A 14,270-nucleotide genomic window follows, 5' to 3' on the forward strand; every position below is an offset into this window, starting at 1 on the left:
GGAAAACAGACACAAATGCAGTAGCTTGCGTCACTCAAATCCTCAGCACCAAGCCGACCAAGTTTATAACATACCCATGTAAAAAGACAGCTCCCAGGCCTGGGAGAGCAGCCCACACGCCTCTGCCATCAGTCCACCAGTGAGCCTGCACTCATACCTCGCTGAGCTCCCAGCACTGACCCTGGAGGTGCAGGCATAGTCCCGTTCAGAGGCGGTGATAATGGCTGAGATCAACCACACTGGAAAAGGTGGGTGCCACGCCCCTTAGCCCAGGTCTCGGTACTTACTTCGTGGTAAGTGTCCTCCAACTCCCCATCATATATCCACCGGTAGAGGAAGCTCAGGACAGGGTGAGACACCAAGCTCAGAATGTGCTGCACCAGGGACTTCATGTAGGGGTCCCCTGTCTTTGTATAGGCATGAACAGCAGAGGCCAGCTCACCCCCTTTTCGTCCTAGGGGAAATGGGGAAAAAAATACACAGAAATAGCCAAATTTGAATTCATGGCACAAACCAATCACTAAACACTAAGCAAAGACAGCCAAGTAGCGAGATAAAGTGTATCTGCTTTCTTCAGTTAGTAAGGACCTCCTGTATTTAGCCACAGCAGGAGCGTGCCGTGCAGCAAGGCCTGGGCACTAAGGTTCAGTTTCTGGCTTTACACATACTCAAGCAAAAGTCAGCCAAGAAGTTTTCCAATTGTAAAACTGACCAAGTGCCCAGCTGCCCAGCCCAGACACTTGAAACTCACACTTCACATTGCAATTTAGTTCAGATCTAAGTGCCCATGAGAAGCAGAGGGTCTAAGGATCAGCAGTGACAAGGCTTGGGGTGTGGCACACGAGGCCCAACTCCCTGCAGTACAGTGTAGTGGGGTAGTGTGACACTGCTCAGCAGCCAGGGCCCAGCAGGAGCCCCAAGAAAGGTACAGAAGCGGCAGAACCAGGTCCCAGCAACACAAGCACAAGGGTCAACAGTCTGTGTCAGAAGCTGAGGGCTTTACGTGACCCTAGCTTTGTACAGACTGCTCTGGTGTGTAAGCAGACGGGAATGAGCAGACACCTACGAGTCCAGGAGCAGTTCTTACGGCAACATCTGCTAAAGACCAAACAGGACAGACAAGACTGCTGCAAGACACAGAGCAGCCTCACACACAACACCTCCTTCCCAGCTCATCTCAGGCTAATGGCAGGCTGCCCCGGTCCCAGGTTACTGTCCCTGTGAGCCTGGATCTATGATCTGTATCTACGATCTGTTTGTTGTACCCTCAACCAGAGCAGAATCGCAGGCCCTACCTACAGACAAGTTTTGCACTCAAGAATGTCTAGAAGCACAGAAAAGAGGAACTCAGGAGACCTTGGCAGTGATCTACCAGCGCAGCAAGGGTCTTTAATCTTATTTTGGGGTCATATGTCCAAACCAGGAGGCGCCGCAGTGTGAGGCTACTCTCTAGTCCCAAATTCACACCCTGATCATCTTCTAGCTGGAGCTAAAAAACAACAGGGAAAGGTTAAGCAGAAGTGAGTGAGTACAGCCCAGCACCCCTTAACCCACACAAGGTGAGACCAAGACCACAGCTACGCTAACAATACAGTCACAGTCCTTTAAACCTACAGCACTCTTAGGCTACATGCAAATAGTCTTCATATGGTAGACAGGACCCTGAAATGAACAATTAATTGGCTCTAGGGTACAATGAACAAATCTTGTACTATGGAAGTAATTAGCCTTGTATATGTATGAAGCAACAAATCCTCTCTACAGTCTTGATTTTCTAACTCTTGAAACTTGAAGGAATAACTCACAGAGGAAGTCCTTACCTGAGAGTGCAGAACAGAGAGGAGCCTGTAGTATTCTTTGAGCTCTTGGTGCAATGCGGCACAAAAACTCTGTGTGGGAAGAATACGCAAGGTTAAAGCATGACCATGCACACACATGCCTCACTCTGCGAGAGGAGACGGCACCTTCCCACGGAGCTCAGTGCAACTGAGATGCCGGACCTGTAGCATCACAAGGAGCTTGGACCTTGCAGAGGAAAAATGGAGATGTGTCCGGTTTTCATGAAGCTACACGCGTGGGTCACGTCCGAGGATGACCCCTCAGCATGGTGTCCTTTAGAAGTTTCTACAGTCACAGTAACTTTCTTAAATGCTTTTCCAAGCGCTGGGAACGTCTGCCAGCCCCAGTTAGACGTGGTTTACTTTCCCACACAGAGCTCTCAACACTGCTCTGCATCCCCAACAAGAACTAAAGACACTGTCAGAAGTGGTAAAGAAGGGTCCCTCCTTCTGGCCTGCATCTAGTAACAAGACTCCTTTTGCATGACCCCAAGGCTATAAACAGAGTACACAGTCCAAAGTCTGTCTGCAAGACAAGCTGCCATAAACAGACTGGCAAAGGCTGAAGCCTAACCTCATTAAATAAATGTGTAGGCGCCATGGCTCCCCACAGACCTTAGTACAATGCACAGGCTCATAAATTATGGGCCTATTTTACCACACAGAAGAATGAAATGCCCTTTCAGTCTTAAAAATGAACATAAAATATAATTCTGGTTACAAAATGAACATAAAATGAACATTTTAATCTCCTATAACTATAAAAATGAGCACAAAACACATCAACTTAGCAGACAGACAGCAACACTTCAAAAGTCAGACTTAAAGATGAACTGCCCCAACCAAAGAACCACAAAGACCTTTGAGTGAAGTCCAGAGCACCCAAGGAAGGCTGACACTTCCAAAGTTCCCACTACTACCACACACATACTTTGACAGGTTTTATATACAGAAATAATTAGCACAGGGGCATAGAAATCCTTAACAAACTAGTAGTTTCCATAATGTTCACAGAGGCAGTAATGTGGAATTTGTCAGGGTACAACATCAGGTTTTACAAAACCATCACCCCAGCCTCCAAAAGGGCAGAACCGCAAACCTATACAAGGTTAAAAACTAAAATATAAACAGTTTAGCAAATGATCAAGAACTCAGGTTGCAGTCTGACATGGAGAATGCAAACTTGCAGATCACACAGCTGCAGTCACTGGTGGATCCACATCACAATGTCCCACACAGCAAGGTTCCATGAGTGCATTCCTCTCCCACAGCCAGAGGGAGCCAGCTGGGCCACCTAGGCTGGCCAGAGGAGCCAGTGTCCCATGTTGGGTCTGAGAAGGGTTCTGCGGAGGCCTCAGGGAGAATGTGCACAGCAACAACCCAAGACGACAGGCACAAGGAAGACACCCCAGCAGGGATACAGATCACCCCAAGAGCACTCAAGCAGTCTAGTATGGGCAACCGTATCTCCCTGACTGCCGCAGCAGAACAACAGGAGTCACATGTAGCCCTCCATGTCAGAGCCCTCTGAGATAAGCGCTGGTGCTGCAGCCCATGCTTCTGCAGGACAGTGCTAACAACTCCTGCTAGGACAGTGCTAACAACTCCTGCAGGACAGTGCTAACAACTCCTGCAGGACAGTGCTAACAACTCCTGCAGGACAGTGCTAACAACTCCTGCAGGACAGTGCTAACAACTCCTGCAGGACAGTGCTAACAACTCCTGCAGGACAGTGCTAACAACTCCTGCTAGGGTGCTCAGGAAGATAAGAAATCAGGACTTCAATACCTATGCTGTGAGAGAGACACTTATGACGCTACTTACAGTGGTAAAAGAGCTAAGACACACAGCTGACAACTTGTCAATACCCAGAATATATAAAAGGGTGGAAAGACCCACACTGTCTGATTTTCAAAAGTATAAAACTGGACATTTCTCAAGAGACACAGCCAATGGACATATGAAAAAATGTTCAAAAACCATAACTCCAGTAAGAACCAGAATCGACAGGAGGATGCCTGCTTGTACTGTTTGCTGGGGTGAACACTGGATCAGCTACTCCAAGGCTCCTCAGATAACTAAGCAATACAACTTCAAGTGCTAAGGCCCCACTGTAGGGCCTGGGCCCTGTGGGCACAGTGTGCTGAGGGAAGAGCTGTACTACCCATCTCTGCAGCACCAGTCACAACAGCCAAAGGTGGAAGTGTGTCAACGAGCAAGACGACCACATCATGTCTTCCACGCAACCAGAAAGAAGTGAGACTGTCATACAATCTGTCGCACATTCTCCCAGACGGACTACGAGTAAAGCAAGGAGAGGCAATGGATTCTGCTTCTGTGCTTTCAATGTCAGCCCTCGGAGGAGGAGGAGAAGAAGGGCAATGGCCAGCAATGGCCAGCAACGGCCAGCAAGCCAATTCCTTGGACAGAACCAAGAGGAAACTGCTAGACTCAAGACCAGGAGCTAACTATGCAGTCTCTCCTCACCTTCTGTTATAGAAAGAAACTATGGTGAATGAACAGAATCTGGGCAAGGCAGCATGCTGTCAAACGTGAAATTCACTTCAAAGTCACATTCCTGACCATGAGCCACGCTGCCCTGCCATGCTCCCGACCACCAGCCACACTGCAGTATCTCTCTGTGCTGCCTCCAAGTCTCTCAGTAAATTTCTGTTGATAACACTGGCAGGCAGCAATTCCTACCTAAGAATCCAACTGAAACCAAAAGCATGGACCACTAAACTTGTCCAAGAGTCTGGGGCTTTGAAAGTATCCCACACTCACTTTTATATCTTCTGCTCCCTCAAGATTCAGCAGTCAAGAGATAGAAGTACCTGCTTCAAGAGACACTGCAGTAGGTCCCTCTGTGCCCACCATGGACATCCTGGCAGTGACACTGCAGTAGGTCCCCACTCCCCACATCTGTAGCATTAGATGTGGGCACCTGAAGACCTGGTTATATTCTCAGGGCCCTTCCTTATCCTGAGGCAGCAGTGATGGCTACAGGGCAGGCCCAAGCTCTCCTACTTCAAAGGCCCTCCCTCTCTTGAACTCTCTCCTCTGGCCTTGATGCATTCTTGCATACTCCCAGTGGACCCTGACTGACATGTTCCTCAGCACGAGCCTGACAGTGACCTTACACGCAGACATCAAGAAGATTAAGTACCTCAAACCTAACAAGGATGAACATACCTGACCTACAAGTCCAAATGAGCGGTCCAGACTCCTCTGGTCAGCATACTTTCTGATTTTATTATGCAACCATCCCAACTCAGCAAGCCGGACTGCTGTGTCCCTCAAAGATTTGTTTAAGTTTGCCTAAAAAGTAAACACAGATAAAGTCAAAACTCAAAGTGAACGGGAGACCTCATCACTAGCCCAGGTAACTTGTCCTAATATTATAAAAAGTAGTCACTAGCATGCCACCAAGGCAAAGAGGGCAGAGCAGCAGGGAGGCTGCAGGGAGGCCGCAGGGAGAGGCTCCAGGCTCCCGCTGTATCTCTATGCAAGACCATTCTGGGGTATGTCCACCAGGGACTGAGGGACAGGATGACCCCTGTTCTGCTGAGAAGCTGAGAGCAGGGCAGACACTCACAGGAGCAGGGATGGGGGAAGACTGTGTCAGGAATGCACTGTCACAGAGGGACCGTGACAGATCTTATCAGCCACAAATGGCCAGGGCAAGAAGTCAAATCAGGCTGTGCAACTTGTTTGGTGCCCAATCTGCCCAGCCCCAGGAATGGGTAAGGAGCTGTGCCTGGGCTCTACCTCTGAACACTGCAGCAGGCTCTGCTAACATACCTACGCTGCAGCAGGCTCTGCTAACATACCTACACTGCAGCAGGCTCTGTTAACATACCTACGCTGCAGCAGGCTCTGCTAACATACCTACGCTGCAGCAGGCTCTGCTAACATATCTACGCTGCAGCAGGCTCTGCTAACATACCTACGCTGCAGCAGGCTCTGTTAACATACCTACGCTGCAGCAGGCTCTGCTAACATACCTACACTGCAGCAGGCTCTGCTAACATACCTACGCTGCAGCAGGCTCTGTTAGCATACCTTCGCTTCCACTTTGTAACAGTTTTCAGTGCTGCTCATTTTGATGTTTTTGCCATCAATGCCCTGGAATACGTAGAGAATATCTCTCACAAGAGCAGCTTCAGTAACTTCCAATGTGCCTGCAACAAGATTTGTAAGACAGTAAGGAGCACACTCCACATGAAATGAGTTGCATAATTGATTAGGTGCACGCTACACATCTGCTCCCAGACCACATAGATCAACTCGGGAAGTGAGTTTAAGAAGCAAAAGAAATGTCAAGAAAGTTGTGGGATTTCTGAGAGGGGCGGTGTTCCTACAGGGTCCCCCTGAAAGCCTCTGAGGACAAGCTGTCCTGTGACCATCAGACAGACATCACCATAAATGAACCAGAGGGAGTGCACGGTAGGGAGTTGTGTAATGCCAGCTTACTACACAGTGAGAACAGGATCTTCCTAACACAAGAAACGGGAGTTCATAGCTCAGAAAAGACATCAGCTTCCCCGGTTCTTCTGGACAAATACCACAATAAACTTAGGGTGTTAGGCAAAAATGAGGGCGAGGAGGCAGAACACCCAGAAGCCAGGATGCTGAGGGAAGCCAGAGACGGTCAGGAGCACAGCAGAGCATGCAGCTCAGGCACTCCTTCATGCTGTGGGGAGGAAGGCTGCAACCAACCATCAGTGTCCGTCGGCCTCACATGGCAGCCCTGCCCATTCCTTCCCCTGTCCACCCTGGCGGGACTCTTCTGCTCTCCTTCCCCTATCCACACTGGTGTAGGCTGTCTTAGCACTCACACCAGACTCACTGAACCTTCCTTAAGAGTAGACCTTCCCTATTCAAAAGGCCGCCTACATCTCACTATGTGAAGTCTATTCCACAGAGGCTCTGCCCCTGTGGTTGATTTCACAACCATACAACATCCACCCATTTACTTTTAACCTGTCTATAACTCTCTACTCAAAATATATCTCTTGTAAGCAGCAGGTACAGCTCTGGAACCATTTTTTAAACTCTCACTGAAAAAGTATTTATGCCTTTACCAAGTACCAAGGGCCCCTTATGGGTGGTGCCATCCTTGAGCTGGTAGTCTTGGGTTCTATAAGAAAGTAAGCTGAGCAAGCCAGGGGAGGCAAGCCAGTAAGGAACATCCCTCCATGGCCTCTGCATCAGCTCCTGCTTCCTGACCTGCTTGAGTTCCAGTCCTGCCTTCCTTTAGTGATGAACAGCAGTGTGGAAGTATAAGCTGAATAAACCCTTTCCTCCCCAACTTGCTTCTTGGTCATGATGTTTGTGCAGGAATAGAAACCCTGACTAAGACACCACTCTCCACAGAGGTTGGTTTGGGCACAAGTAACCTTGTTGATGATCTGGGTGGCTTCTCAGGAGGGATGTCAGACTGAGATGGGGAGGGGACTGGGACAAGGAGACAGAGTGCAACAGAGAAGGAACAGAACAACCAGACTCCAGCGGCCAACATGAAGTGACCTCACGAGGCACCTGGCCACAGCAGGGACCCAGGCTTCATTCCATGAACACTAAGGAATCACTACAGATGAGGTGCTGGCTTCTAAATGACAAAACACATCTTACCACCTGGATCCCCTTCTCTCCTTGACCTTGTCAGGTTTCGAGAAAGAGCATTTGGGAAACCCTTGGAGGTAGGGGTTTGTGAAGAAGGCTGATTTCCAGTCAGAGTCCACGCCAGACGAGGCCCCAACTGCTGTCGCAGGCCGTCACCCACTCCTGGAGCTTGATGAGACTGTCTAGAGAAAGTAAGAAAGAAACATTTGTGGCTTCAAATAAGCAGACAGAACATACTTAGAGATTTTCCTTACGTTATTACACTGAATACGTTACTTTATAGATCTGATACAGGGCTCTCCAGAACCACATGTCCCCATAACAGTCTGTTCCAGGTCCCTGCACTGTCCCTGGACACCGACCCAGTTTTCAGACCTACTCCCATCTGGACGTCTCACCCAACATCCACACTACCGAGTTCTCTACACACACACAGATGCATCATGCCTACACAGAAACAGCTTGAAATCCTACTCTAGTTTAAGTCCAAGATCATGGCCTTTCATTCATTCTACATTTCCTGAGTTGACTGGTCTCAACACCTGGGCCCTGTCCCGTCTGTGGTCACCAGCCCCCACCCCACCCTGTGTGCATACTAGACTACAGTTGAATCCATTTGAAAAGTTTACTAATACACAAAATGAAAGGCAAAAAGAACTCAGGGAATACTAACAGTGGCTCTGAAAATCTAAGAGCCTGACGTTTATGTCCAGTGACAACTGTAACAAAACTACTGCTTCTCAGAACTAAAACAGCCGCAGGCGCTGACCTGCACTCACTTTCCTAGGGCTCTGGGCACAGTGCTCTGGGTACCCGCACTATGAGGAGCACCACCCTCCCTCCCTATGAGGAGTACCACCACTCCCATCCCCTGTCCTACACTATCCTCTGTGGGCACAGGCTTAGCAACAGCATTCAGTAATGCTGAATCTGTAAAAAAAAGAAAAGAAAAGTAAATATAAAATAAGAGCCTAATTCTGCTCACAGTTGTCTATACAACCTCTCATGACAGCAATAAGCACTCTAAATTCCAAGGTCGCAGATAAGATCCTCTCAGCCACATATGGTCCTTGGGTCAGCTGTACGTGCTGGCTCACCACAGAGCGGTCTGTGTGTGGCACACACCGTCCACCCTCAGTACTGTGGGTGAAAGCTTAGAGCTCAGTGATATGGGATTCCAGTGTGCCCACATGCAAAGCCCCAAGCTTCTGATGCCGACCTCTGACCAATGCTCCTCTGGAGCACCATCCAGCTCAATCCTGTTCCACTGTGGTCCACAGGAATGACAATGGCAAGAGGCTCACCCTGCCTCGCTGAGCTGCCGTCCTCTCTGCTCACAGCACGGACCGAGAGTCTGAAAACCACAGCCTAAGGAGGAGTCTCCCTGTTACGTCTTAAAATTCTGAGTCCAACAACAACAGCTTGCTAAAACCCTGGGAACAGACCTACAACACTGAGAGCCACACCCGCACCCTGGCAGCATGGGTGGTAAGCGCATAGGCCCATGGCTGCTTCTGGTTCCTGTGGTGAGAGAGAAAGAGAGAGAGGGAGAGAGAGAGAGAGAGAGAGAGAGAGAGAGAAAGAGAGTTTGTGTGTGTGCGCGCACGCATGTGCACACGTGTGTATCTGTGTGTGTGAGCTCAAGTTACCCGGGAAGGAAAGGCTGCACAGGTGTGGGGCCACTAAGGCCACACATGCCGATGCTGCTGATGCCGCTGCTGCCCAGGCTGCCAGAGCTCTGTGCCTGTGTGCTGCGGTCCTGGTAGTTGAGCGGGAGGGTCTGAGGCCTGGCATAGTAGTAAGGCGTCGAGTGAGCGTCTCTTGGTAACGCTTGTGCAAATAAGGAAGCGTAGCTGGTCACCTGAAATGAGCGCGTGTAGACATAGGTAAGGACCTGCACAGCGACTGCAAACCCACAGCACTTTCATAGTCCTAGTTCCAAGCTATGTCTGCAACTGGATTTGATTCTCACACTAATTCAAACACGTCAATGAAAATGTTTCTGAACCTTCGTAATTGACAGTATCAGGCACTCTCTAAACTCCAACATAAAACACAAACAAGTTTATAATAAGTCTATCACTGCTACATAATACGGAGGCTGGGACGACTCCTCCATCCACACTCCTCAGCTTCTTGCCAGTCAGACATCCGCAGAACACTCTATTGGACCCACAGCAGGGAGGAGCCAGAGGCACGGGTAAACCCTGTAAGGGGTTCACAGCAGGAAGCCTGTGGTATGACAGTGACAGATGCTCCCAGCTCAAGAACTGTAGACCCTCCACACTGATGCTCCTAATTTCGGTGTCAACTCTTTGAACTTGGGCTGCTCAATGTACACTGCTACCTCAGAACAACAATTCTGAAACACATCTTCTGGAAGCTGCCGTTGGAAAAAAATACGTGGCTTCCGAAGATGGGCCTTATGCTTTGTCCCACTGTTCTCCTTCCTATGGCACACGGTCCAGCCACCCCACAGGCCACGCTGGGGCTGCTCACCCACCTTGCTGGCCTGCTTGCGAGGGTCCTCACTAAGGTTCAGCAGGAGGTAGAGGATTGACCATTTATTCTTCAAAACTCCCTGTTTAGATAAAAAATAGTATTACAAGAGCTAGTGTATCAACTTTGTTTCATTTTCTCTCCTATACTTATTTCCAAACCAGACATCCATTTTAAAATTCACCTGTTGACATTTAATCTGAGCTCACTTCACGGGTCACGCATGGAGCCACCCCTCAGAAGACTGGACACGATCAGTCTTCTCTGGGACCAACACCCCCAGGTTCTTAACGCTGTAGAAACACATCCCAAAGTTACCCTGCTTTGGATTAGTAAAATTTACCAAACCCTCTAAAGATAAAAGTAATTACCAAAAAATCTGTGGATTAAGCTGGGCATGCTGGCACACACCTTTAATCCCAGCACTCAGGAGGCAGAGATAAGCAGATCTCTGTGAGTTCAAGGCCAGGCAGGACTACATACTATAACCTTGTCTCTAAGGGGAAGAGTAAGCTGGTTTTCTTGTTTGATGCCCCATTTGGAGCAGAACGGAGCGTTATGGAAAGAGAAGACAAGAATGGAAAGAACTCCACCCTGGTGAGCACCCTGACGCTTCTAACAGAAACAGACATGCAGCAACTTGCACAGCTGGGTCCCCGAGGAATCTCTAGAAACTCAGCATGAGGAGCAGAAACCATGAACAGATCTGTAGACTAGAACTGGGGCCCAGACACTACAAATACAATGATAGGATATGCATCGCACTCGGGGGAAAGGCTGGAGCCTTTGCTGTGCTCCTCAGGGTATAGCACTTTATCCAGCAAGGGAGTGGATGGAGAACATGAAGGAAAGGACACAGGGTTCACAGGTCAGTGGCTTGCCAGGATCCTGTCTGCCCCCCACAGTCCCCTCTCTCCCTCCCCCTCCCTCTCTGAGCAGCTAAACTGATCTTCCCACCTCAGCCTCCCAGTTCTGAGATACAGGAGTGTGCCACCACACTGCTTTTACCAAAGGGGACAAGTGTTGACAACGAGGTGAAGAGGTACAGATAGGGACAGGAAAAGAAGAGGCTGCAGCAGCCAGGAAGCTACCATTCCAAGGAGCCAAGATGGCTTCACCAGGGCCCTAGGACAGGACTGGGGACACTATCAAGCCACAATTCACCCTTGCCTCCATCCCCCCCCCCAACCCAGCTAGCTCCCCGGCACTACAGCCAGTTCCAGCTGAAGCTCAGATGGTATGGAGCAATCCACCTGGGGGAGCAAGGAGAGGAAGAACAGCCACTGTGGCAGGGCTGAGGCTGAGCTCCCACAGCAGCCCTCACAACCAGACAGTTCAGATTCCTGCCAGGAGGGCCTAGATACAGACACAGCTTCCTGCACTGCGTCCACCGGACTTTGAGTGTAGACAAAATATGAAAGCAAAGATTCACCCAGCACCTGCCCACTACTGCCTTCACTCACCCCACCACCTGTCTCAGCATTCCCAGCTGTACACAGGTTTCATCCCCAGACAAGCCACCACCCTTGCTATTGGCCACACTGGAACTCAGCTCAACCAGACTGCCTTATGTCACACCTGTATCCTCCATGCTCTGGCTCTGAAAACAACCTGCACCCTTGAGCCCTCCTCCCACGGCACCCATGGCAACCACGGCATACACAGCAGACAAGGAGCCCGCTGAACAGAGAACAGGACAAAGAGAGAATCAGTGAGCCTTGCACTGTGAAGAGCTGGATTTCTTTTGTTTAATCAGAAAGCTAGACTGGCTATTTCTCTGGGCATATTGCCTGCTTTAGTATTAGACCATTGTCTCCCATCGTTAGTTATTAGTTCATTTCCAGTATGAAAAATTCAACTACGTTTGTTCTGTGCGGTAGCTGTAGGAGGCTGGCCACCATCATAACAATGTTTAGGAGCCAGCTGAGGTGGCTTATACCTGTAATCCCAGAACTGGGGAGACCGGAGCAGAGAGGCCAACCTGGGCCACACAGTGAGCTTCAGCACGACCTGGGTTAAACGGTTAAAAACTGTCTAAAAAAAAGGGAGGGGGAGCAGGCAAGCAAGCAAGCATAGGAATAAACAGAGTTTCTAACAGTTAGAAAACAGCCTTCTTAAAGGTCAATTTCCCAAGGGCACCTCCATCCAGTGGCCACAGCAACATACACAACAGGCTTTGGGGCATAAAACTATCTCCGTGACCCCAGCAAGGCCAAGCAGCTGCCTCCTTATAGCACACTAAACTCCCATGTCACATTGCAAGTTCAGAAGTCATTCTCAGATGGAGAGAGACTGAAGACAAGGAAAAGCGATACTACAGTGCATTCCCTGGAAGACATGGGTGCACAGAAAGCTCTCGTTCTTACTTCCTAAGCACTTGCCAAGATGGAGAAGTGTCCCTCCCCAGCGAAGGTGCATGAAGGTGCACTGAGGCATCAAAGCTCTGGGCAGGCACGGAGCTCATTTTCAGGCTGCAGAGGCGAGGACTGGAAGAACAGCAGCTCAGTCTCCACAGCCCTGGCCGGACAGCACCTGCTGCGCAAACAGTAACCCAGGCCCTTAACTCTCTCTGCAGAGCGTGGACTCCGTTCCTCATGGTCGGAAACCACAAAATCTACCCCGTGGCACGAGTAACTCTTTGACAGGAGCTGACAAATCGTTATCAAAATATTAGTTTGGGAAGACATTTCCCTTTAGTTATCACAACAGCATCAGCCATGGGGGCTTCTGCTGCAGCGGGGCCAGGTGTGCACACCACCAGCACACCTACTCCTGGCAATGCCATCGAGGAATTGCAATGCAAACTGGGGAGTCCAGGACACACATCAGAAGTTTAACAGAAAGCCCAACTAACACTTCCAATACTGAATCTCTCAAGTGGAAGCACTCTCTACAACTAAAAGCCATTAGTGATCACAGGGAGTTTTAAAGGACAGCACCCAAGGGCATCCAAGCATCCTAGAGCCGCTCTCCACTCCCAGACTCCCAGAAGACCTCACCGTACCTGCGAATGAAGCTTCCTGTGGAGCTCTGAAAACAGTGCGGCGTCCGCTTCTCTCCTTTGTCGAATAACTGGAAGTTTAGAAAATGAATTAATTAAGTCTATTAGTTGCACATACAATTCAGTGTTAGGAAAGTCACTGCATCTGCACTAACAGACTAGGACATGCTAAAAGAAACCTGAGCACAAGAATGCAAAGAATGGGGCAAGGAGACTTTTAGCAATATCGGTTTGGTCAGCTCGCCTTGCTTCTCTGATACACATAAAACATGAAGACTCTTGGGCTGGGTTAAAGACAAGACTGTCTTCACATATGGATCCACAGTGAGGCAAACCACCGCCAACCCTACTAACTGATACCAGGTACTTGGAGGGAGGGATGGAGAGTGAAGCTATCTAGGAAATTACAAATTCATAGGATCAGCAAGCATGGCAGTTCATCTGACTTAAAAAGCCACATTCTAGCCAGGTGTGGCAGAGTATGCTTTTAACCCTAGCACTCAGAAGGCAGAGGTAGGTGGATCTTTGTAAGTTCAAGGCCAGCTTTCCTGACTGGCCAAGGCTACACAGGGATGAGACCTTGTCCACCCATCCCCAACAAAAATCATATTCTAACATTTTCGCCAAGATGTCCAGAAGTATTCCAAATTGCTTCAGTGTAAAATAATCACTGTTTCAAACTAAATGTCAATCCATTAATATCGTTATTAATTTTATTTTCAATATTATTTTTATTGTCCATTTATCACTTTTGATTATTACATGACTTCCTTGAAACTCTGTAATAATGACTTCATTATGACACACACTGGCAATAAGCTTAACAGGAGGCCATGAAATCAAATTCACAAAGGAAATTATGTTTATATGACACCAAATGGTGAGGTCTTGGTAGTAATCTAGAGTGTCAGCAGCTTAGAGCTCATGAAAAGAATTTACATTTCCATAAGAAACTTGCCAGGCATGGAAGGAAAGTAAGCTTCAATCTTTAGTAACAGGCTATATACTCACTGTTATTTTTCTACTTATTTAACCGGTGAGATGAGCTAGGGCCTAAGGCCAGGGGTGGGGTGCCTGTAACCCCAATCTTTCAGGTGCAGGAAGCACTCTGACTTGCTTTAGCATAGCTGATTTACAGGGGTCAGGGTCCTTCTGCCTTGGGGCCACTAAGAAAAACAAGGCAGCCCACATTCCTAGCATCTGAGGAGATGAGGTAGAAGGATGGCAGTCTGAAGGCAGCCTTGCCATGAGACGCATAGCCCTGGCTCTGGTGACTGAGAAGGTGACTCATGGGACAATGTGGCAGG

The 14,270-nt window shown here is 48.9% G+C and overlaps 1 protein-coding gene across 4 annotated transcripts in view; it reads right to left on the reverse strand.

The window, feature by feature from the left end:
• Tubgcp3 (tubulin, gamma complex associated protein 3) overlaps window positions 1-14,270 on the reverse strand; it is a 58,578-nt gene that overhangs the window by 34,057 nt on the left and 10,251 nt on the right. For 2 of the 4 annotated variants that reach the window (NM_198031.1, XM_006508800.2), the window contains exons 3-11: window positions 12,967-13,034; window positions 9,967-10,044; window positions 9,113-9,324; window positions 7,473-7,645; window positions 5,901-6,019; window positions 5,031-5,156; window positions 1,821-1,889; window positions 1,357-1,489; window positions 288-454 (exon numbers count right to left, since the gene is read on the reverse strand). In NM_198031.1, coding sequence (NP_932148.1) covers window positions 288-454; window positions 1,357-1,489; window positions 1,821-1,889; window positions 5,031-5,156; window positions 5,901-6,019; window positions 7,473-7,645; window positions 9,113-9,324; window positions 9,967-10,044; window positions 12,967-13,034 — 1,145 coding nt within the window. The remainder of the gene's footprint in view (window positions 1-287; window positions 455-1,356; window positions 1,490-1,820; window positions 1,890-5,030; window positions 5,157-5,900; window positions 6,020-7,472; window positions 7,646-9,112; window positions 9,325-9,966; window positions 10,045-12,966; window positions 13,035-14,270) is intronic. The other 2 variants (XM_030243572.1, XM_006508801.3) reach the window with 2 other exon arrangements.

This window comes from Mus musculus, chromosome 8 (assembly GCF_000001635.26).
Source record: "Mus musculus strain C57BL/6J chromosome 8, GRCm38.p6 C57BL/6J".
In the NCBI taxonomy this organism is placed as follows: Eukaryota; Metazoa; Chordata; class Mammalia; order Rodentia; family Muridae; genus Mus; species Mus musculus.